General features: G+C 45.4%; 1 protein-coding gene across 1 annotated transcript in view; it reads right to left on the bottom strand.

Annotated features, from left to right (window-relative positions):
• Positions 1-4,574: 4,574 nt before the first annotated feature.
• The window catches only part of tanc2a (tetratricopeptide repeat, ankyrin repeat and coiled-coil containing 2a), a 40,691-nt gene continuing 23,881 nt past the window's right edge, over positions 4,575-21,384 (bottom strand). Inside the window, exons 7-29 of the mRNA XM_068731491.1 lie at positions 19,595-19,720; positions 19,230-19,496; positions 17,815-17,951; positions 16,750-16,981; positions 16,477-16,649; positions 15,079-15,159; positions 14,805-15,005; positions 13,871-14,005; positions 13,179-13,375; positions 12,972-13,080; positions 11,860-11,982; positions 11,616-11,753; positions 11,397-11,495; positions 10,811-10,978; positions 10,600-10,693; positions 9,292-9,425; positions 9,078-9,201; positions 8,396-8,571; positions 8,007-8,139; positions 7,694-7,785; positions 7,468-7,602; positions 7,160-7,260; positions 4,575-6,815 (exon numbers count right to left, since the gene is read on the bottom strand). Of these exons, the coding sequence (XP_068587592.1) occupies positions 4,949-6,815; positions 7,160-7,260; positions 7,468-7,602; positions 7,694-7,785; positions 8,007-8,139; positions 8,396-8,571; positions 9,078-9,201; positions 9,292-9,425; positions 10,600-10,693; positions 10,811-10,978; positions 11,397-11,495; positions 11,616-11,753; positions 11,860-11,982; positions 12,972-13,080; positions 13,179-13,375; positions 13,871-14,005; positions 14,805-15,005; positions 15,079-15,159; positions 16,477-16,649; positions 16,750-16,981; positions 17,815-17,951; positions 19,230-19,496; positions 19,595-19,720 (5,042 nt within the window). The 3' untranslated portion in view covers positions 4,575-4,948. The remainder of the gene's footprint in view (positions 6,816-7,159; positions 7,261-7,467; positions 7,603-7,693; positions 7,786-8,006; positions 8,140-8,395; positions 8,572-9,077; positions 9,202-9,291; positions 9,426-10,599; positions 10,694-10,810; positions 10,979-11,396; positions 11,496-11,615; positions 11,754-11,859; positions 11,983-12,971; positions 13,081-13,178; positions 13,376-13,870; positions 14,006-14,804; positions 15,006-15,078; positions 15,160-16,476; positions 16,650-16,749; positions 16,982-17,814; positions 17,952-19,229; positions 19,497-19,594; positions 19,721-21,384) is intronic.

The following is a 21,384-nucleotide window of genomic DNA, read 5'->3' as shown; positions in this document are numbered from 1 at the left end:
AACTTCAGATATAAGCAAATCAAATAAATGCAATAAAAGTAGACCCACCTCAACCAGCTGAAACATTACGAGAATAAGTTTGACAATGTTGAAAAATTCACTTTCCTGCTGAGATTTAGAGAAGATCGATGCCACTCTCCAACGTCCGTCTGTTAAACATGAAGCGACAGCTAGCAGCGGTTTAGCTTAGCTTAGCATAAAGTCTGGAAAGAGAGTACGACAGCAACTTTTAAAGCTCAATCATGAGCGTGTTTGTGGCATGGCACTCCATTCTGAGCGGTCCGATTGCTTGGCGCCACGTAGCTTGTCGGGGCATGTGGCCGTTTGTTAATATTGTATCAGAATAACGTGACTGGTAGCAGTAACTACCTGTAATCGTGTCCTCACCGCTGTATTAATCCATTATTGTAATATATCTCAATATTGCAATATAACCAAAGATGCTCCATTACAAATCATAACGCATTACAAGCTCCACCACTGGTTTGAAATGGTATACACTTCCTGTCTCTTAAGTGGGCGTGGTGACATGTTCGCCTCCCACCCCCTCATTGGCTGGCCACTGGTTAAACCATAGACTGTGAGTGGACGTAGTCATCGTGACGTCACCCATTGGTTTGTGGAATGCCGCTTTGAAGCCTCCAGTTTGGCGTTTTGGCAGTTGCCATCTTGGATTGCGGCCGTCGCCACGTACTTCTTTTTGCTGGCCAGTAGAGAGAATGTGAGTTTTAAGACACTTCCGCATCGGCTTTACTTGGCACCTTTTATGTGGATGTCCAAAAAGTGTTGATGGTAGTCTTAAAAGCCCCATTGTGTGATTTTGTGATAGACAAAATCTGTTCTTGCTGCAAAATTTGGTTTCCGGCAAATCAGGAGCCAGTTAATGTCAAAGCACAGGAAACCCGTCCACACTGTGTACGAGTGTGAGGACCAGGGCTCAACAGGGGGAGCAGCTCACACACACACTCATGTTAGAATGAGGCTTCACTAGTGAAGCCTCATTCTAACATGAGTGTGTGTGGTTGCAGCGTGATGTTCCCGTCCACCCGCAGGACAAACCAGAGAGGAAGGAGAGTCTCCGCTCGCAAGACAAGCGTCCGTGCTGCAGGGACGACCAGGTGACACATTTAGATCCTCATATTCAAGAAGTTCACAGAGTAAACCCTCCACAGAGTATTAGACAAGGTTTTAGTTTGACATCCCATCATGTTGTTGCTCACCAGGTGCAGACTTTGGCCTGCCGCCCCGTCCCTGTAAACCCCGCTGAGACTCCAGAGGTGTTGAACCGGGTCCGCTTCTCCTCAGCTCCTGACGTTCCTGTCTCTTTTTTTGGTTTCTCCCGAAGCCTCGGGCCACCATCCCGCCTGCAGACCTGCCCGGTCGCCTCCAGCCGCTCCGAGGAAAAGTACCAGCAACTCTACCACCAAGTTGGGGGACAACATTTGGTTCAACATCAATAAACAGAAAGCATCTGAAAGCGTTGACGGCGTCCTCGTGAGGAACAGAAGTAATTCACATCAATGGTTGCCAGTGAATCCTTCTCATCAACAATGAGAGCGCTGCTCTTCAGCAGCATGTCAGTGGTGTCTTGTATGTAGGAGGGTTCAGCAGCTTCTTCATGTGTGAGTCCACAAAGATCTGAGACTTGAGATGAATCCTCATCTGTTAACTTCTACTGTTACTGTTCAGTTTGGAGACAACTTGTTGTGTTTCTTATTTCAACCACAAGATGGTGCCATGATACGTGACGCACACACACACAGCTGACACGCTGATGCAGGTGATACATGTGATGACTCATCACCAGTGATGTCATTCTATTACAGGAGGCCTTGTTATGCGTCAACCTGTTTGGAAATGTAGATAAAGTGGTTTGTAACTTAGACAACATTGATATTGGATGTTTAAATATAGCCAATTAACAGTAGGCTCTCAACTATAAAGTACTTGAACTTTCTTAATGTAAATAATATCTTAGAATTATATTTTCCTACAGTATGGATATATATATATATATATATATATATGGGGGGGAACAGACTTACACATCTGTTTACACATCTGTTTTTCATTCAGTTTTATTCCTCTTTGCAACGTTCACATGAGCGGACACATTCCCGTCGTTTTAAATGTTTAAAAATCATCTTCTTGTCGCCGTCCTGGGTTTTTTAAATACGAACTTATTTTACACACAGTGGGGAAAAAAAGCCCCCAGTGAACCAACTAGCAGGGACCCCCCCCCCCCCCCCACACACACACACACACACACACACACACACACACACACACAGACAGACAGACAGACAGACAGACAGACAGACACACACCTCTCAGCGTAAAGCGGGATTCCTGCTCGATTCCCTGTGTGTTTTAAAAACCCCGGTCACATTCTACATGTACAGCACAACACATTGTTTTACTGTGAGACAACACTGCTGCCATCGGGCAAATCAAGGGTTTAAAGCCACAACGACGCACTACGACGAGCCGTTGGCCACGCTTTCTCAATTTGAAATGTTAAAACTATTTCTTAACATCCAAGTTCATCTCTCTAACTGGCCGGGATGAGTTTCCACATCTTCTCACAGCTGGAGAGCCCTGAGCAGTGAGCAGTAAAGGCAGCGGACACACACACACACACACACACACACACACACACACACACACACACACACACTGCCAGAGGTCCTGGTCTTCATCAGCAAGCTGCTGATTCATTAGAAACATAAAAAGAAAATGTAGAAAAAAAGCAGGCATTCATGTGCATTAAATAAAAAGAAAAGAAAGAAAGCTTAGTCCCACTTTTTGAATTTCCATCTTTCTCAAAAACTGGCCCCCATCGTTAGCTAACCTCCTCCCCTTGTTACAGACTGTCGCTGCGCCCGTCATCTTTCCATTCTCACACACATTAACCAATATGTTTGTAATTATTATTTTTTTTTAAACGATGGGTCCTTGATTGCAGAGGTAGATAAATGCGTTTTTTTCTCATTTCTAACCCGCAACCGTTGCATTTGCCATCTGAAAACGAGAACCTTCGTTAGCCGCAGCTGTAGCTAAAGGCCCTTTAAGACACAAGAGTTTGCGCTTCGCTCGCCACTGGGGGTCCACGCACGTCTGACAACGTGTTCGCGGAAGTCGTGGAGTGCGGAGTGTGGAAATTCAACTTTGCTGTCGCCAGCAACGATAATGCATTTGCCCCCCCCCCCCCCCCCCCCCCGCGCTAGCGCTAGCCCTGCTAGCACTAGCCCTGCTAGCACACCCGGTATGCCGACTTGGTTGGAAATGCGTTTCCAAAAGACGGGGCTTTACCTACAAAGGTCTCGACACGACCTCAAACTCGCGTCGTACAGTTTCGTTTCTATTGCCAACGCGAGTATCCGTCGCAGTTCAAAGTAAAACCCTTATTTTTGCTCGACGCGGCTAAAAGGCGCCGTCGCGCGACGCAAGCCAACGGAAATGCTGTGAGCGTCTGAACGGGTCTCAATCGAGCATGCGCTAAACGGCTGCATACGTGATACGGCACTAAAAAAAACAAACAAGGCATTTGGTTTAGTTTAAACGCTACAAACTAATGTAGTTAGTTCATAAATGCAGTGGCAGTTAGCCAGGCTCCACTTCAACACAACAACAGCAAGCTGTCAGGCTCTGCTGTGCCCTGCAACAGTTGCTAAACTCTGATTGGACAATCAGAGCTTGTTTTTGTTTTTTGGGGGGTGTGTTCAACCAAAGGTGAGTTGGCTTTTCTTGAGTTACAGGCAGTAGAAGTAGCAACGAGTGTTGTATCAGTTGGGATCCTTGTGGTTTGCATAAAGGACCTTTATGACTACATAATACAAAAAAAACTGAAAAAAATTTCAACAACCTTAAATAGGATTTTTCTTATCTTTTTTTTTTTACAGGACTTTTATTGGAAAACATGTAAACCCAAAAACTGAGCAAAGTTGAGCTGACTTTGCTTTTTACTTTGCATCTCTTTGAAAAGAGGATTTCTATGTGAAAGACCCTCAAAATGAACATATCAAATCCAAAAGGAATATACAGTTAGAGAAACAATATTTGTACAGCGTAATACAGATATAACTTAAAAAAGATAAATATCACTCAGTTTTTGTTTTATATACAGCGAGCCGGTGCTTATTCAACGACAGAGTGGCTTTAGTTTCTCAAACTATGGCTTGGGGCCCGAACCTTTACGCAGCAGACAGAAAGGTGATCGCGGTGGATTCGTGTCCCTCTCGTCTGACTAAATGTCACCGCCTAGAGCCGAGTATCCGAACCTCTAGAGCAGTGCATTGTGGGCATTCACAGACTTCAGTTTAGAAATGTACTGTAAGCCAGAGATGTACAGGGAGGGAGGGAGGGACTTTATTTTTGTGCTTACTGACGTCTTTTTTGAGTTTACTTCTGATTTCCCCCCTCCTCTTCCCTTATTGTGCTTAGTAATGGCAAGAGCACTCTTGTCCTTCCCTCGCTCCCTTTGTCCTTATTTTCTTTGCCTCCGGCTCGTTAATTGACCCGACCTGTAACGAGCGATATGTTCCCTATCGAGCATGTATGTTCGACTTCTGCTTCCCCCCCCCCCCCCCCCCCCCCAACTCTCCTGAACAATAAAGGAGTCCGTATGTCTGCTGACAATCTTCGGCCAGGTGTGCCGAAGTGAAAAACGTACGCAGGATGTGAAATTCTCTCTCAAGCTCCCTTTTCCTTCAGTCACATTCTGTGTGTACGAGGACAAACAAGGAGAGTGTGTGCTGGTTATTGCGCCTTTCCTCTCTGACCTTCATATGAACTGCATGTGGTACAAACTGCTTCATTCTAGCGTAGCCCGATCTTAATAACTCAACAGCCCCGCTGACGACCGGAATATACGAGCGCCCTCATTTCTTCTTAACCACTTCTTTCTTGACCCTCCTCCCTTCTCTTTACGTAACGTCTGAACCTTCCTCTACACATTGGACTCTACGAAGGGTCTTTTCGGTTTGACGGGAGAGGTGGGTCCTGTCTTTCTGTCGCTCGGTCTGTCCGAGCAGCTGTGGATCACCGGCAGCGTTCTGGCCAGCTTCACGTCCAGGTAGGAGGGGTTCTGACTGGCAACTTGCACGGAACGTTCCCCCTGAGGATAGTAGTCCGGCTGGTTGTCGTTGTGGGCGTTGTTGTTGCTGCGGTTGTGGTAGGCGATGGAGGACGGCTGGGGTGGACCGAAGCCTCCTTGACTGGTGGGGGTCTTGCTGGGCGAGGTGACGACCGTGTCCACCGACGACACGGCCCAGGAGCGAGAAGGGCTGAGGCAGGACGCAGAGCTGGAGGGGGCTTGTTGTTGATACTGCTGGTGGCCCCTCGCGGTCCTGTCGCTGACGCCCATAAAAGGAGTGTTCCTCGATGACCGGCCCGCCTCTCCGGGGTAAGTCCCGCCTCCGGCCATGTACGTTTCTGACTGGGGAGAAGAGATCAAAAAGAGGTCGTCGTGGTAGCCAGTAACCCCTCCCGCGGAGGCCAGGTCCGCTGGTGCTTCCATGTGCTGGACTGAGGCCGACGTCCTGAAGCTCGGGCCGTGACTGACGGGCGGCCCGCCAGCAAGGCTGCCGCTGCTGGAGGAGAAACGGACGCTGATGCTCTGGGAGTGGACAAGAGGCCTTGGGGGAAGAGCGGGGGAGGAGGTTGGGTGGGCACTGAGCGGGCGTTGTAGCCCCCCCTGATGGTGGTATTGGTAATCGTGCGAGGGTGGAAGGCTATCAGGAGTCCCTGTTGTCGCCTCGGTAACTTCCATTGGGTAGTAGGCTGCTTTGGATTGGTTGCGACTGAAGTGACGGGCCTGGCCAAACCGATTCATCCCCGCCCTCTCGCCTCCTCCTCCTCCTCCTCCTCCTCCTTCTCTCCCATAGGCAGATGCAAGTCTTGCCTGGCAAACAAAGTCAACGTCTACATCATCCAGAGGATACGATCCAGAGCTCGGACCAGCCTGGACCTGCAGGCTAGGCCTGATATCCAAGGGGCTCGGGCACATGCCTTCCCCCAGCTCGGCCAGTTCTTGTGGCAGTTGGCCAAACTGGGAGTAAGGAGAACTTCCCAAAACCATGCTGGAATGCGAAGCGGAACTGGGCTGACTGGTTCGGACAACCTGGACTTTGGCTGCTTGGAGCCACTGGCCTTGAACGGGGTTCTGCTTTTGGAAGGACCTCTGATTGGACAGGTGGTGGTGTTGCTGCTGTGCCCCCTGGATCTGGTCTGAGTGGTGGTGGGCTGAGGCGGACTGCGGATGGTAGTGCAGGCCTCCATTTCCTGACAACGCAGGCATACTTTCTGACATTTGGCTGGGTCGCTGTGGCGGGATGAAATGGTGGTAGGAGGTGGACTGGGGAGGAGGCGCAGGGTGACAGGGGGAAGAGGAGGAGGGGGAGTGCGCGGGGCTCGGGAGGTGACGATACAGGTGAGTGGGGGAGAGGGAGGAGGGGGACGGCACGCCAGGGCGGCAGTGGGTGTCGAGACTTTGAACCACGGGTGGAGCGTGGAAGGACGAGGGGTGACGAAGAGCATCGCCTTCCCATTGACTCGCTTCTTCTTCCTCCTCTTCCTCAGTCAGCCCCTCCCTGTCCTGCACCTGCAGACAACCGGAGTCTCTGCACCGGGCCTCGTTGATGCACATGGCCGCATTTTGTTGATAAACGGGATGTGACGAAGAAGGGGGAGAGTCCTGTTGCTGTGCGACCTGCCGACACTCGTCCTTGACCCGGGACAGCAGACGCTGGATCTCCCGGTTGGACGGGCTCAGGCGGCTGGCCTCAATCAGGTCCTCCAGGGCTGCGTGGAACTGCCTGAACGGTGAGAGAGAGCACAAGCATAGAGAGAAATAAGACTTCAGAAGATGACCGAACAGTTCTGGGGTCTCCCTGAGAGGAACTGCCAACTGGGGAGCTCCCCTGAGAACTACATACTCTCAAGTGCTCAGGGCCCTGGTAGCGTCCTGTCAATCACGAGGTAGCCCCGCCCTAAAGCACACCCTGCTTTATGGTCTGTTTGACTCTAAATGGACCATAACTTACTAAATGAACATCATGCTGTATTGAACTCATGCTTATAACATGAATGCATAGTTCATTTAAAGGGAGCAGTTCATGATTTTGTTGGCGTTGGTTTGTCCTTATGTCGCTATGGTTACCTGCGTCCACGTTTGGCGCGGGCTCGGGCATAAAAGGCTTCGTAGGATTTAGCTTTCAGCTCGAGAGCCTTGGTGGCAAAATCCTCCGCCAGGCCAAAATCCTGCAAGAAGACAGAAGAGAGTTCATGTGTCAGAAGGTCGGGTCATGTTTACACCACGAACTACAAAATGGTGTTGTGACGATTCATCTCTAGTGTGTGTGTGTGTGTGTGTGTGTGTGTGTGTGTGTGTGTGTGTGTGTGTGTGTGTGTGTGTGTGTGTGTGTGTGTGTGTGTGTGTGTGTAGGGGGGAGCTGGAAAGAGACTCACGTTCATCTTGCGGTGGCAGCGAGACAGGTTGAGCAGCACGCACACCCTCAGCTGTCTGGACGTCTTCAACTCGTCCCCGGGAAACTTCTGGAGAGCCGACTGATAGGAGTGAGCAGCTTCCCTCACTTTACCTTGCTACGAATACACACACAGAATACTATCAGATAAATGTGTGTGTGTGTGTGTGTTTGCATCTGATTAAATGTGAGTTTGCTTTGTGTGTTACCTTGTACAGTCGGTCTCCCTCTTGGATCAGTTTACTGAGCAGAACCATTAAGATGTCTGGTTTAGAGGTTGCCATGGCCCAGGTTGCTGGTCCTACACACAGGTTAAAGAAACACATATTTTATATTTTGTTAAAGTAGAAATATCATAATGCACTTTGTTTTTTGGAATATTTTTGTCGTACTCACGCATACCATATACCATAGAAGTCTATTTATGTCATCAAACTATTCTATTTATGTCATCCTGTACGCATCTCTAATTGCAAAAACAACATGAATCATGGGAACAGCTTTACTGAGTTATGTTTCTACCTATCTTGGCTCCCTTTTTGAGCAGAGCGATGACTGCCGAAGTGTTTCTGCAGCCGACCGCCCGGTCGAGAGGACGCATCCCGCTGCAATCCACGTGCTCCACCGACGCACCGTGATCCACCAGGTGCTGCACCTGATGCAGAACAGGACGCAAAGAAGCATTTAGCATCTTTTAGTGATGTAAAAAGGCTTGTGCTAAAATATTTGTTTTGCTAATGTTATCAATAAATACTAGTAATAATAATGATAATAATAATAATGATAATAAGAAAGTACCCATTTAGCTTAAAATATGGACAAATCACATACTCTGCAGGACAGGTAAGGCAGGGGCCGACACATTCATTCTATAATCGGGTAAATACGACAACTGCATCTGTTTTACACACCACTTCTGGGTCACCGCGGAACGCAGCCAGATCCAGAGGTGTCCGTCCGCTGCGGTCGACGTGGGTTGTGGCTGCACCTCGCTCCACCAGCTCTCTGACCATTGGGAGCTGGCCTTTCAGACACGCCCAGCTCAGCGGCGTTAAGCCTTCCCTGTCAGTCTGGTCGAGAGACGCTCCTGGAGACAGACAGAGAGAGAGAGATTCATCTCAGTGTACATTAGAGTCATATGCATGGATGGCGCCCCTATAGATGGATGGTGCCCCTATGGCCGGGGGTGCCCCCTATGGAGGGATGGAGCCTCTATGGATGGATGCGCCCCTATGGATGAATGGATGGCACCCCCTATGGATGGTGCTCCCTATGGATGGATGGCACCTCTATGGATGGATGGTGCCCCTATAAAGGGATGGAGCCTCTATGGATGGATGGCGCCCCTATAGATGGATGGCGCCCCTATGGATGGATGGCGCCCCTATGGATGGATGGCGCCCCCTATGGATAGATGGCACCCCTATGGATGGATGGCGCCCCTATGGATGGATGACGCCCCTATGGATGGATGGCGCCCCTATGGATGGATGACGCCCCTAGCATTGCCCTACAGCACCTACACCTAGGGCCGACTCTGGTTGCACCTATTGTTGATGTGATTGTTAATACTGTCAATGTTAGGGTGGTTACCATGATCCAGTAGCAGCTGGGCTGTGTTCATATGTCCCTCCGAGGCTGCCGTCATCAGGGCTGTTCTACCCTGTTGGTCCACCATGTTCACCTCCACCCCGTGACTCAATAAGAGCTCCACCACCTGATCGAGAGACACACAAACGGAGACGGACACTCAGCATTTCTGCAACACTAAAACATGTTTATTCCATGTGTGTGTGTTCCACTGTACCTGCAAGTGGCCACGTCTCACAGCGCTGAAGAGGGGAGCCACACCCCGCCTGTTGCATTGCTCAACGGCAGCCCCCTGATCCAACAACAAGCGGCAGACAGCCAGCCTGCCGCTTCCTGCCGCTGCCGTCAGAGCTGACACAGAGACACAGACCGACACGGAGACAGTTGGAGACAGGTTTCCTATATGCGCACATGCTAGATCTTATCGAAATTAGAACTTCAGTTCGACTTGACATATTTCATTATTCTCAAGTGAGATTTCTGATTTTCTGTAAGCTGTAAACTGCGGCTGCTGTTTCGCAAGGGGAGATTTGTACTGTAGTGCTTAGCTTCTTATCTACTTTGTGGTCGTACTGTGAATTCCAAAAAATTAGGTTGCAAGAAATGCACAAATATGTAACATTACATGTGACTTCGGCTTTGATTCAGCTGACTTCCAGCCTGTGGTATTAGTACTAGTGATGCACAAGTGGGTTTAGTTTTGTCTCATCTTTACACTGTTGTAGTGCAGGATACATAGGCTATTACAGGCTATAGTTGTATATGTGCAGTGGTGCAAACTCATCAGGAGTGAAAAAGGATCGAGGAGCCCTGGTGTTTTTTTTTTTTTTAAAGTATGAGTTTTGAAATATGGATTTACAGAACGACAAGGGGGAAGACAGGCAGAGGACTACAGTTTTGATGCCTTTGGCCTTTTGGCTGTCACCATTTCGGTTTTTGGTCGTCACCATCTTGGTTTTTGGCCTAACCCTAACCCGCTTTATGGTCTGTCTCTAAATGGATCATAACTTACTAAATGAACATCATGCTGTATTGAAGAAGACTTGAAACTAGAGATTGAGACCATAAACTCATGTTTACAATGTTTACTGAGGGAATAAATCAAGAGAGAAGTAGAGTCATTTTAGACTAGACTTCTATACAACAAGAGTCGCCGCCCCCTGATGGACACTAGAGAGAATGCAGGTTTAAGACACTTCAGCATTGGCTTGACTTTTCCGAACCTGAAGTTGCTGCCTGTTGTCGCCTAGGGCCTTGTGAACACTGTAATACACCACTCCCCTTAAGTAAGACAAACTGCAGCACTTTATTATTCATATATATCGTACCTTCATAGATATTATGTTTTATGTTTAATATATTTGTAATAAATATACAGAGAAGTAAATAAGTAAAACTCCGATCAAATCAGTAGTATTATTGCAGTATTAGCAACAATCCTGAAGTATCAAAATATTAGTAGTACTGACTAGTGGCGTAGTATTCGTGCAACGTGAACATTTGCTGTAGACAGGTCTTGCAGTACCTGTCTCTCCCCACAGACTGTCCGGTGTGTTGATCTCAGGTCTCTCCTCCTCTTCCTCGTCTTCCTCCGGAAGATCCAGGAGGTACGACACGATCTACACACACACGGCACAGTGACAACGGTTACAAACACATCACGAATAGAAGTTCATGATTCGGTACCACCATGTTATTAAAGTGTGTGTGTGTGTGTGTGTGTGTGTGTAGGTGACCTCGGCGTGGCCCGTGCTAGCCGCCGCGATCAGAGCCTGCTGCACCGCCTGGCACCGGCTCGCGCAGCTCCAGTCCACGCGCCTCAGCAGGAAGCGCAGCACCTCGAGGCGGCCTCGCTGAGCCGCGTGCACCAGCACACACCGGCCCGAGCTGTCCACGTGGCCCGCCTACAGGAGAGAGAGAGAGAGAGAGAGAGAGAGAGAGAGAGAGAGAGAGAGAAGCTTGTTAACAAAGTAATGTTAGCATTAAAATAAATAATGCTAGCATACAAATAAGTGAGGTTTGCATGAAATTAAGTAACGTTATCTTATGAATAAATTAAATAATGTTAGCATGAATGAACTTCTTGATGTTTGCCTGCCATATAAGTTAGCAGCACAGAAGCCCACTCATTCTGGATGCTATATTAGCAGCGTCAGCGTGTGTGAAAACCCTGCTGTTATGATGCAAAAACCTCATATTAGACGACTGCAGTGACTAAAAAAAGTCAGATATTTTCATCGACGACTTGAATTTAGTAGTAGTAAATGCACATGGTGGCTTTAAATCTTCTAAGCCGCAACATCTAGAAAGGTAGACAGGCACCTTAGCTTTGTGCTGACTCAGCATGGTGACGACGTCCAGATGTCCAGCCGCTGCAGCGAATCCCAGTGCGGTCAACCCGTCCTGTGACTGAGCATCCACCTGGAAAGAACAACACAGAAGCAACACGTTTTGGTTGCGATACCGGCACAAACTTCCGATCACAATGTTTCCATACAAAAAAAACAAACATAAAACAATATGAATATATTTTTGTTGTACCTGAGCTCCGAGGTCGAGCAGCAGCGCCACAGCATCACTGTGGCCCAGGTGAGCGTGGACACACAGCAGGGGGGCGTTGTTGAGGACATCGCTACGGAAATCCACATCAGCCCCGCCCATAATCAGCAACCTGCTCACCTGGACGAGTAGGGATTCAAGTTACATTCCACACGTACCAGCAAGTGTCTGTGTGTCTGTGTGTGTGTGTGTGTGTGTGTGTGTGTGTGTGTGTGTAAACCGTTACCTTGATGTTGGGGGTGTAAAGGTTGCGCAGCGACGAGAGAGCAGGGCTCAGGCTCTCCGTGCTGTAGGACAGCCACAGCCCCTGCAGAACTGAGGAGGAAACCCCAAGCTTCTTACTCAGACCCTGAGGAGACGAGAACAGATGCCACAGAAACACAATAATTAGATGGATAATTGACTGGTAGATTTATATGGATATTTTCTCTGTTAATAAATAAAGCAACTTGCTGACAAACTGTTCAGAGGTTAACTTGTATGTGGCACTCGCTTCACAATTTTTTTTTTTTAACCACACATGGCATACACACAGCTCTAGCTAGCTGACACGACACATGGAATACCAGTGAGGAATGTCATCAAAATAAGTAATATTAGCATAAAAATAAGTAAAGTTACCAGGAAAATAAGTAACGTTGTCTCAAAAATAAGTAAAGTTAGCATTAAAATCAGTAACGTTATCTTAGAAATAAGTAACGTTAGCATAAAAATCAGTAACGCTAGCATTAAAATAAGTAACGGTATCTTAAAAGTAATTAAGGTTAGCATAAAAATAAGTAAAGTTTGCATAAAAATTTGTAACGTTATCATAAAAATCAGTTACTAGTTGCCGATGTCTGATAATGTGCGTCGCCATCTTTGATTAGGCTGTCGCCATGTTGGTTTTTTCCACAACCGATGAACAGAAGTGACCATATTTGGAATGAGGAGGAGTGACGTAGAGACGCTGTATACGGCTCTGGTAGCAGCAGCGACCTGTCAATCACAGTAGCCCCGTCCTAAAGCATACTCTGCCTTATGGTCTGTTTGACTCTAAATGGAGCATAATGTACTAAATGAACATCATGCTGTATTGAAGAAGACTGTAAACTAGAGATTGAGACCATAAACTCATGTTTACAATGTTTACTGAGGGAATAAATCAAGAGAGAAGTAATTTTCTCATAGACTTCTATACAACCACACTTCTTTTTTTTCCACGTCGATAAAATGCAAGTTTTAAGACACTTCGGCATCGGCTTCACTCGGCAGAACCGAAGGTTGCCGCCTGATGCTGAGCCACTTAAAGACTGTGTGTGTGTGTGTGTGTGTGTGTGTGTGTGTGTGTGTACTCACCTTGTAGATGTGAGCCTTCAGGATGTGATGTCCGAGCTCCAGCGTCTCCTGCCGGTTCAACTTTCCTTCCTGCCGGCAGAGCCAGAAGGCCAGGAGAGTGTGACCGCTCCTGGAGAGACAAAACAGACAGCTTAAGTGAAGACGTCCTCACTTTCTTCCTCTTTTCTTTTTTCCTCTCTCTCTCTCTTTGTCTGTCTGTCGGTGTACCTGGGGTCGCAGAGGAACCTGTCGTCCTGACCCTCTTCTCTCCACATCAGCCACTCCCTGAAGGAGGCGTGGTTCAGCATCCTGCTGCCGTCGCTCCGCCGCAGCAGGAAGGAGGAGAGCTGCTCCAGACGGTGCGCAAACTCCCCCCAGTGCAGCGTCCCTCCGGTCAGAGCGCCCGCGTTCACCACCTCAAACAGCTGGAGGAGGATTCAAGGTTTCAAGGATCGTTTGTCGTCATTATGCAACACAGGGGACGCACAGCAAAGATGCAGTTGTAGCCCATTTGCAACACAGCGTCACACAAATTTATTTCCCTTATTTGCGTCGTTTGTGGCGCGTTAAATCAGTTAAATCACAACAAATCTGGTAATTTGGGGTTCCAACTTTAACACAGACAAAAGTCTACAGCCATGCTACCAGCTCTGTGAGGCTGTACTCTGACAAAGAAATGCTTTTAGCTCAATGCTAACGTCAGCATGCTAGCATGCTTCCGATGACAGTACTTGCATGCTGATGTTTAGCAGGTTTAATGTTAAGAGCTGATGGGAATGTCATTCGTTTGGCAGACATTGGGTTTAAAACAAATTGGACTAAAAAAAGTTAGACCAGATGATGGCGCTGGAGGAAAAGTTAAGGTTGTAGCAATGTAACACACACACACACACACACACACACACACACACACTGCATACCTGCTGGTTGGTCAGTGGGTGCAGCGACGCCACAGTAACGTTGAGTAGCGGCAGAACTCTCTGAAAAGACGACTGGGTGGGAAACCGCATGTTGAGTTGCAGCAGGTAGACTTCTGCTAGACTCACGGGGACCACCTACACACACACGCACGCACACGCACACACACACACACACACACACACGCACACACACACACACACACACACACGCATTTAGAGTCTTCCTGTAAAGTGTATATCAAACTCAATACTGGGAATGTCTGCCTAGGCAAAAAGGTAATAGTTAAGAGACTATACTGGTACATAACTAAATGACATACACACATCTAAAATGAGACACTAATTATAGTATTATTTTATTTGTGTTGAAACAAATAAATAACTAATTGAGTAACAGTTCAGTTGCTTTTAGCGTTTCCTTGTCAAATGACATTTCGATCACTTTCCGCCATTATATTTAGCGTATTTTCCAGTGTTTAAAAAAGCCTGCATATACGCGCCATTTTTGGTGGAAAAACAGCTTTCAGCACTTACTCGTCAGATAACATTTCAGCCGCCATAAGCCAAAGAATTTGTCTTGCACTTCAACTGACACTTCAAACCCTTTTAGTGGCTCAACTTTAACTGCCTCTTCAACTGCTTTCAATGCTTAAACTGCAACTCCCATACAAGAGCTCACATGCAAACAACGTTTTATGAAATAGTATTACATATTTTTGATCAGTTTAGAGTCTTTAGAATTTTTTAAGTAAGCTAGAACACTTTAGAAGAGGATTTAGCCACTGCTAGCTCAACTATGATTAAATAAAAAACAAAGGAACGTAACCAAAACAAATACAAAGTAAGTAATTATCTATTATAACTGACTAACCTGAGTAACGTTATTTTCCTACAATCTTTGTTTCATTTCACCTCCACCCCACCCATTCCTCACCTTGAAGCTGGAACTCTTTAGGACCAGGTATCCCCCCTCTATCAGATCCAGGGTCAGTTTCAGGTAGAGGTACGAGCCCTTGCTCAGGCTCTTCAGGTGGCCGATCAGCTTGGCCAGAGCCGTGTTGTCGAGGCGACCATTGCTCAGTGACACGTTGCTCTGGATCTCCGCACTGCTGTGGATACGCTGCACCAGGTAACCCTGAGAAAGAAAAATTTAAAAATAAAGACGTGCATGGATGTACAGATAGATAGAGAGACTGTGTGCATGTTACCTGCAGGTCCTGGTCTATGGCGTTGTTCTCCTCCATCCTGTCCAGAGAGATGCAGTGAAAAGGTAGAGAACGAGCAATGTCCTGATTGACAAAAACACAGAAAAAAATAATTAGTTTAGCTCCATGAGTTTGTTAAAACAAGAGCCCTGTTTAAGTCTTAAATATTCGCTACATTAAGTATGATAAGAAAAAGATTTATTCCTATCTGTCATAACCCTGCTGGCTGTTGAATACACTTTAAATGTCACTTTAAATGTTGCAGGAAAAAAAGGCCGACATGTAACCGACATGTTTGGCAAATGCAACGCTACCTAGGGTAATGTTGGCTAAGGCTGCTTGAGTGTCAGCTTTCCAAAATCCAATAAAGAGCAGAACACAGCCCTTCACGTTAATGAATCTCTGATAGCATCTACAACGAGCTTCCACACAGTGGGAAAATACCATGTGCTTTTTTAATGTAACCCTAACCCTATCTCTTTATCTTGACTTCAACGATTTACTTTTCCACAGTAAGCTAGTTATGCTAATGTTGGTTTTACTTTACTACTGTAAGCTAGTTATGCTAATGTTGGCTTTACTTTACTACTGTAAGCTAGTTATGCTAATGTTGGCTTTACTTTACTACTGTAAGCTAGTTATGCTAATGTTGGCTTTATTTTACTACTATAAGCTAGTTATACTAATGTTGGCTTTACTACTGTAAGCTAGTTATGCTAATGTTGGCTTTATTTTACTACTATAAGCTAGTTATACTAATGTTGGCTTTACTACTGTAAGCTAGTTATGCTAATGTTGGCTTTACTTTACTACTGTAAGATAGTTATACTAATGTTGGCTTTACTACTGTAAGCTAGTTATGCTAATGTTGGCTTTACTTTACTACTGTAAGCTAGTTATGCTAATGTTGGCTTTAATTTACTACTGTAAGCTAGTTATACTAATGTTGGTTTTACTTTACTACTGTAAGCTAGTTATGTTAATGTTGGCTTTACTTTACTACTGTAAGCTAGTTATGCTAATGTTGGCTTTACTTTACTATTGTAAACTAGTTATGCTAATGTTGGCAGCTAACGTTAGAGCAGATAAACACACAGTTTAAAGCATTCCTTACACTTGAACTCTTTGAATTGGGTTTAGTTTTTTTGCTCTTTGTGTTTTAGTTTGCATGCTCCAAACTCTTGTGATACCAAGTTTTGCCCACTACAGCCCTGTGCACACTGTTACAGTATTTTTACTGTAATTCTTGTTTAATTTTTTAAGAGCATTTGATGATGATCACCACATATGGTGAACTTACATGCAACTTTAATAAATGCATAGTTTAACAGAACATTCAACAGCTGTTGTCTGAGTTCTGTTTGTGTGAGTGTGTGTGTGTGTGTGTGTGTGTGTGTGTACCTGCTGACCGGTCCTGACAGTGGTTATGACCTTCAACCAGGAAGGAAATTTCTGGACGTTTCGGGAAAGGAAGGAAGTCAGTGCGTCGCCGTAGTCCGGCCGGTGGAACTCTGCCTCATTCAGCCCATCAATCAGTATAATAAGCCCCGCCCCATCTGCGTGCAACTTCCTCTCTGGAAACAAACAATATAGAACAGAACACATTGAGTATTATATCCCTGGCTTTTACAGAAGAGAAGCAAGCATCAAGAATACAGAGCATCCCCAATGTACCTCTGTAGAGAGCGTCCAGTGGTTCTAGTATTCCTCTCTGGAGGGCGGAGCTTGGATCCTGGATGCAGGAGCGCAGACTGAGCGTGCTCTGTAGCTGTGGCGTGCGGTGCAGCAGCTCCCGATAGGCCGACAGCTGGGGGGCGTCACTGAGCATCGCCGCCATGTTGTGGACAAACTCCGGCACCAGGCAGGTGTGACAGTTATCAGCTTGACAGAAATGATACGCGACTACCTGCGAGGTCAGACAGGAAGAGATATTTGGTTTGTGTAGTTTAGCAAGACCTTTTGAGCTTGTTGTTGCCGATTTCTTTACCAGCCTTTTAAGTTTTCACCGGACCAACAACAGGTTGCACTCAGCATCAGGTTAACTATGCTAACTACAGTATAGTGGCTCAAAACTCCATAAGATCTAAAATATTTTAGACGGGGTTAAAAGGAAAACTTTCTCATTTTGCAAAATGTACATGCTTACTTAAGTAAGGAGATTGATACACTTTAATTTCTTTACAGAAAGCAACAGCAATGGCGGCGCATGCACATGCTGTGGCCGGTAGCTCTCATAAATTTTGCTAAATTTTTAAAATAATTTCTTGTCTTTATTACTGGAGCGCTTGTGGTATATGACAGAAAAACTCATTAACATCAGAGAAGAGAACGTAGGGATTGGATTCATTCGTGGGGAGCGGACCTTGAGACGATAACCACCCGCGGCCAAGCACCCAGCCGGACATGCCGGTCCAAACGCTACTGAGCTATGGAGGCAAGATGGAGCAGAGCCGAGTCTGAAGCTAAGCTAACCCAGCTAGGACCTGAGGCTTCACCCCCTGCTCCTGGCTAGTCTCCGGTCCCAGAAAAAAACTCAAACCCAGAAACAGGCATCTGATTCTTGGTGCTCAAACATAGTCCAAGTTGATGGACAACGTTTACCTGATGCTGACTTTTTAATGTGAAGATGTCGGCCTTAAGTGCAGTTGAGTTAATGCACTTGGTTACTTTCAGTTACTGCTTTCTAGTAATCTGTTGCGTGATACAGTAGATCTACATTCAGTGAAGTGGGGATGGTACCTGTGCTGCAAGTCTCCTCAGCGCCTCCTCTTGTCTCCTCCTCATCTCTGGAGTCCCCGGACAACTTCCTCCCGCTCCTTCGTCTCCCCCTCCTCCTCTTCCCAGGGAGTCGTGGGAGAAAGAAACGGCCTCTGCATCTGGAGTGAGGGAATAATAGAACATTTGTACATTTTAAAATCTCAGTAAAGATGTAAAGACACAAACCGGCTGTCTTTCTCTCTGGCCGCTGCCTTCTTTATGCTATTTTTTTTCATCCACTGCATGATTTAATGGGTTTTCCTGCTGGTTGGCTCGGCCGTGAGTGTGGTTGCTGGTCTTGAGTGATTTTATTGGGTTCTGCACGATGACTCAGCCTTCTCTTACAGACTGATCGAGGTCGTCTTCATGGCTGGAATAACTCACCGGGGGTCCTTTGGCAAGCATGCGACGTCGGCTCCTGCCAACAATTTACTATGTCCCCTTCATGCACTGTAAAAACGATTCTATTTTTTTCTATTCTATTTTCTAATGTACACCGAGTACATGTTCTTACAGATTTGCCTACACGTCGAGTCTAAACTGACTGTAAATCAGGGCCGGTTTTAGCTGTATTAGGGTGGGCTGGTAGAAATAATAGATGGCAAATGATAAATGCACTTGTATAGCACTTTTCTAGTCTTCCGACCACTCAAAGCGCTTTAACACTACATGTCATCATTCACCTATTAACACACATTCATACACTGATGAGGTCTACCATGCAAGGTGCCACCTAGCCATCAGTTAGTCTAACTAACAATTCACACCCATTCAAACACAGATTAAAGGTGTGAATTAAGTGTCTTGCCCAAGGACACATCAACATGGACTAGCAGAGCCATGGGGATCGAACCGCCGATCCTATAATTAAAGAACGACCCTGCTCTACCACTGAGCCACAGTCGCCCAGGTGGGCAGCCCGCAAGTTAGCGAAGGTTGTTGGTTCGAATCCCCTGGCCACATGGAACAACAATCTGGCAATATGACAGCTGGCAACCAGAGAGTGGTATTCTATTCTACTTTATTCTTTTTGCAAGTTCTAAACAGGGGTGCAAACCTAACCAACAGTGAGAAATGGTTACAAATGGCTTTAAAATGTGGAATTACAGAAGAGGATATAGAGAGAAAAAAACTCTAGAAATAATGTAATCTGCTACAAAAGTAATGTTTAGGGGATATCCACAGTGTCTGGTTCAAGCTCCCATGAAGAAGCAAAATTTCACTTGAAGTTATTGGCACAAAAATACTTTTTTTTTAATTCATAGGAAATATATAATATATATATATATATATATATATATATATATATAGATATATATATATATATCTATATATATATCTATATATATATATATACACATAGATACACACATACAAAACTCTCTCTCTCTGCTTACGTTTAGCCACGGTCTGGTTGCTGGTGGCGGTTGGCGACAAGCGGTTTCCATGACAACTGAGCGCCACCAGCCGGGCGACGATAGCCGTTTTGCCGAAGCCCATGTTGCCGACGATCACCACGCCCCGACTGGTTGCCGGGTCGCCACTGCGGAGACAAGCGTCCACTTCTTGAAAAAGCCACTCCCTGCCGGTGAACAGCCAATCAGACAAGAGACCCGGAACCTCAAAGTGGAGCGGCTTCAGGTTGAGGGAGGGAGTGAAACACACTGCAGGAGAAGAGGCGAGGAGGAGAACTGTAATGCTGGTTGTAAAGCAGTATGGCTTTGTTGTGTTTATGTGTTTGTTTGTGTGTGTGTGTGTTTACCTCTGTGGTCCTGTTGACTACGACTCCCAGAATTCTGCCTGGGCATTCTGAGGGACGTCCTTGAAGGGACGTGTCTCTGCTGCTCATCCAGGTAGGCTAGATCTTCAAGGTGAGCAGAACTGGTGGCTGCAGTGAGAGAATGATGGAGAAAGTTAGTTTTCTGCGTAAAAAAAAGAGTTTTTGATGGGAAAAAAAACCCCTTCTGGTTAAATCATCAGTACAAAAGAATCTTATCTTGTTCTTTGATAAAAAATGTCTACAACAATGCTACATATAAAATGTAAGGGGATTATGTATAAAACATCAACAACTTAAAAATATGGTGCCTGGGCTGCTTATGGCGAGTGGAAGTTTAAGTTTACACATTGTAGAGACGTGATTATACACTCGGGCTGGGATGCACCTATGAGTAATGTTCGGTGAGTTATGAGCGGTGAAAATGATTAAAGTTTAAAATCAAGCAATTAAAAACTAATCTCTGCTTAGTAAATTCAAGTTTAAACTAAAATGACAGAGTTTAATGGAGATGCTTGCTTACCCAAATACAAATAAAGAAAATAAATAAATTATTTTTCGTGCTCCTAGTACGGGATCCTAGTAATGAGGCTATAAAAGAGAGGTATGGGTAAAATATTTTTTCCACTGCTCTGTATACTGTATATTATATTGTTTGCTAGCTAGCTAGCTAGCTAACGTTACTCATGATGACTCGGCATAAAAGCTCTCATTTCTCCTCCTCTGAGAAAAACTTGTTGGCCGAATTAATGAAGCAAAAAAGTGCAGAATTTTCTTTAATGGGTTTTTGGTTATATGTGTGTGGTTAACACAAGCTTAAGAGATTTTAACGTTTTGTTCTACGATATAAAATACGTCATGAATTATAAAGCTTTTACATGTTTTTTTAAAGAGCGGTTGCTAACAAGTGGCTAAATTAAACTACAAAACGCCATCACGTAGACTAGTTAGCCTTAACAACATCAGAAAAGCTATCTTGCTGAATAAAACAGCTTATTTTCTGGAATGAATATATATATATATATATATATATATACACATATATATAATATATATATATATATATATATATATATATAAATATAAAACTGGCTTTTTCTCCTCAACGTTGGCTGCTGAAGCTCATGAATATTGTAGAATTTAGCATCTGCAGAAACTCCGGTTCATAATGAAAAAAACAATTCATAGATGTCAGTTTTTAGAGCAACAACACAGATCAAAATGTGCGCTAAAACTGACTAGCTAAGGCATTTTTTTAGCCCATCTGATTGTCATAAATGCTTTTTTCTAATGAAGCAGCTGTTGATTAGGAGGAATGAGTCAATCAGCCATCAATAACTGTATCAAACAGTCAATAAAATATGTTTTGGGTCACCGCAACCACGAGAGGTTCTTGAGCCCACAGTTATAAATGAGCAAAAAAAATTAGGCTGATGGGTCCAGTAGTATTTGAGATTTACCTTGGACAGGCAGACAGACACACACACACACACACACACACACACACACACACACACACACACACACACACACACACACACACACACGACCAAACGCATGATCTTCCCACAGGCTTAAGCCTGGTAGAGATAAGAATTCAAACTAATAGAGCATGACCGGTACTGGATTATCAGATACTGATAGCAATACTGATATAAATGTTTTATTAAAAAAATACTAGTGATAATATATCGTCCAATATTATATAAAGATTATTATATTATATATATTTACACAATCCCATTAGATAAACTAACATTTCTGATAAGTAGCTG

The sequence above is a fragment of the Cebidichthys violaceus genome, unplaced genomic scaffold (assembly GCF_023349555.1).
Source record: "Cebidichthys violaceus isolate CVI_PGR_0920_01 unplaced genomic scaffold, fCebVio1.0.p SCAF_52, whole genome shotgun sequence".
NCBI classification, from domain to species: domain Eukaryota; kingdom Metazoa; phylum Chordata; class Actinopteri; order Perciformes; family Stichaeidae; genus Cebidichthys; species Cebidichthys violaceus.
This window is presented reverse-complemented; position numbering and strand designations above follow the sequence as displayed.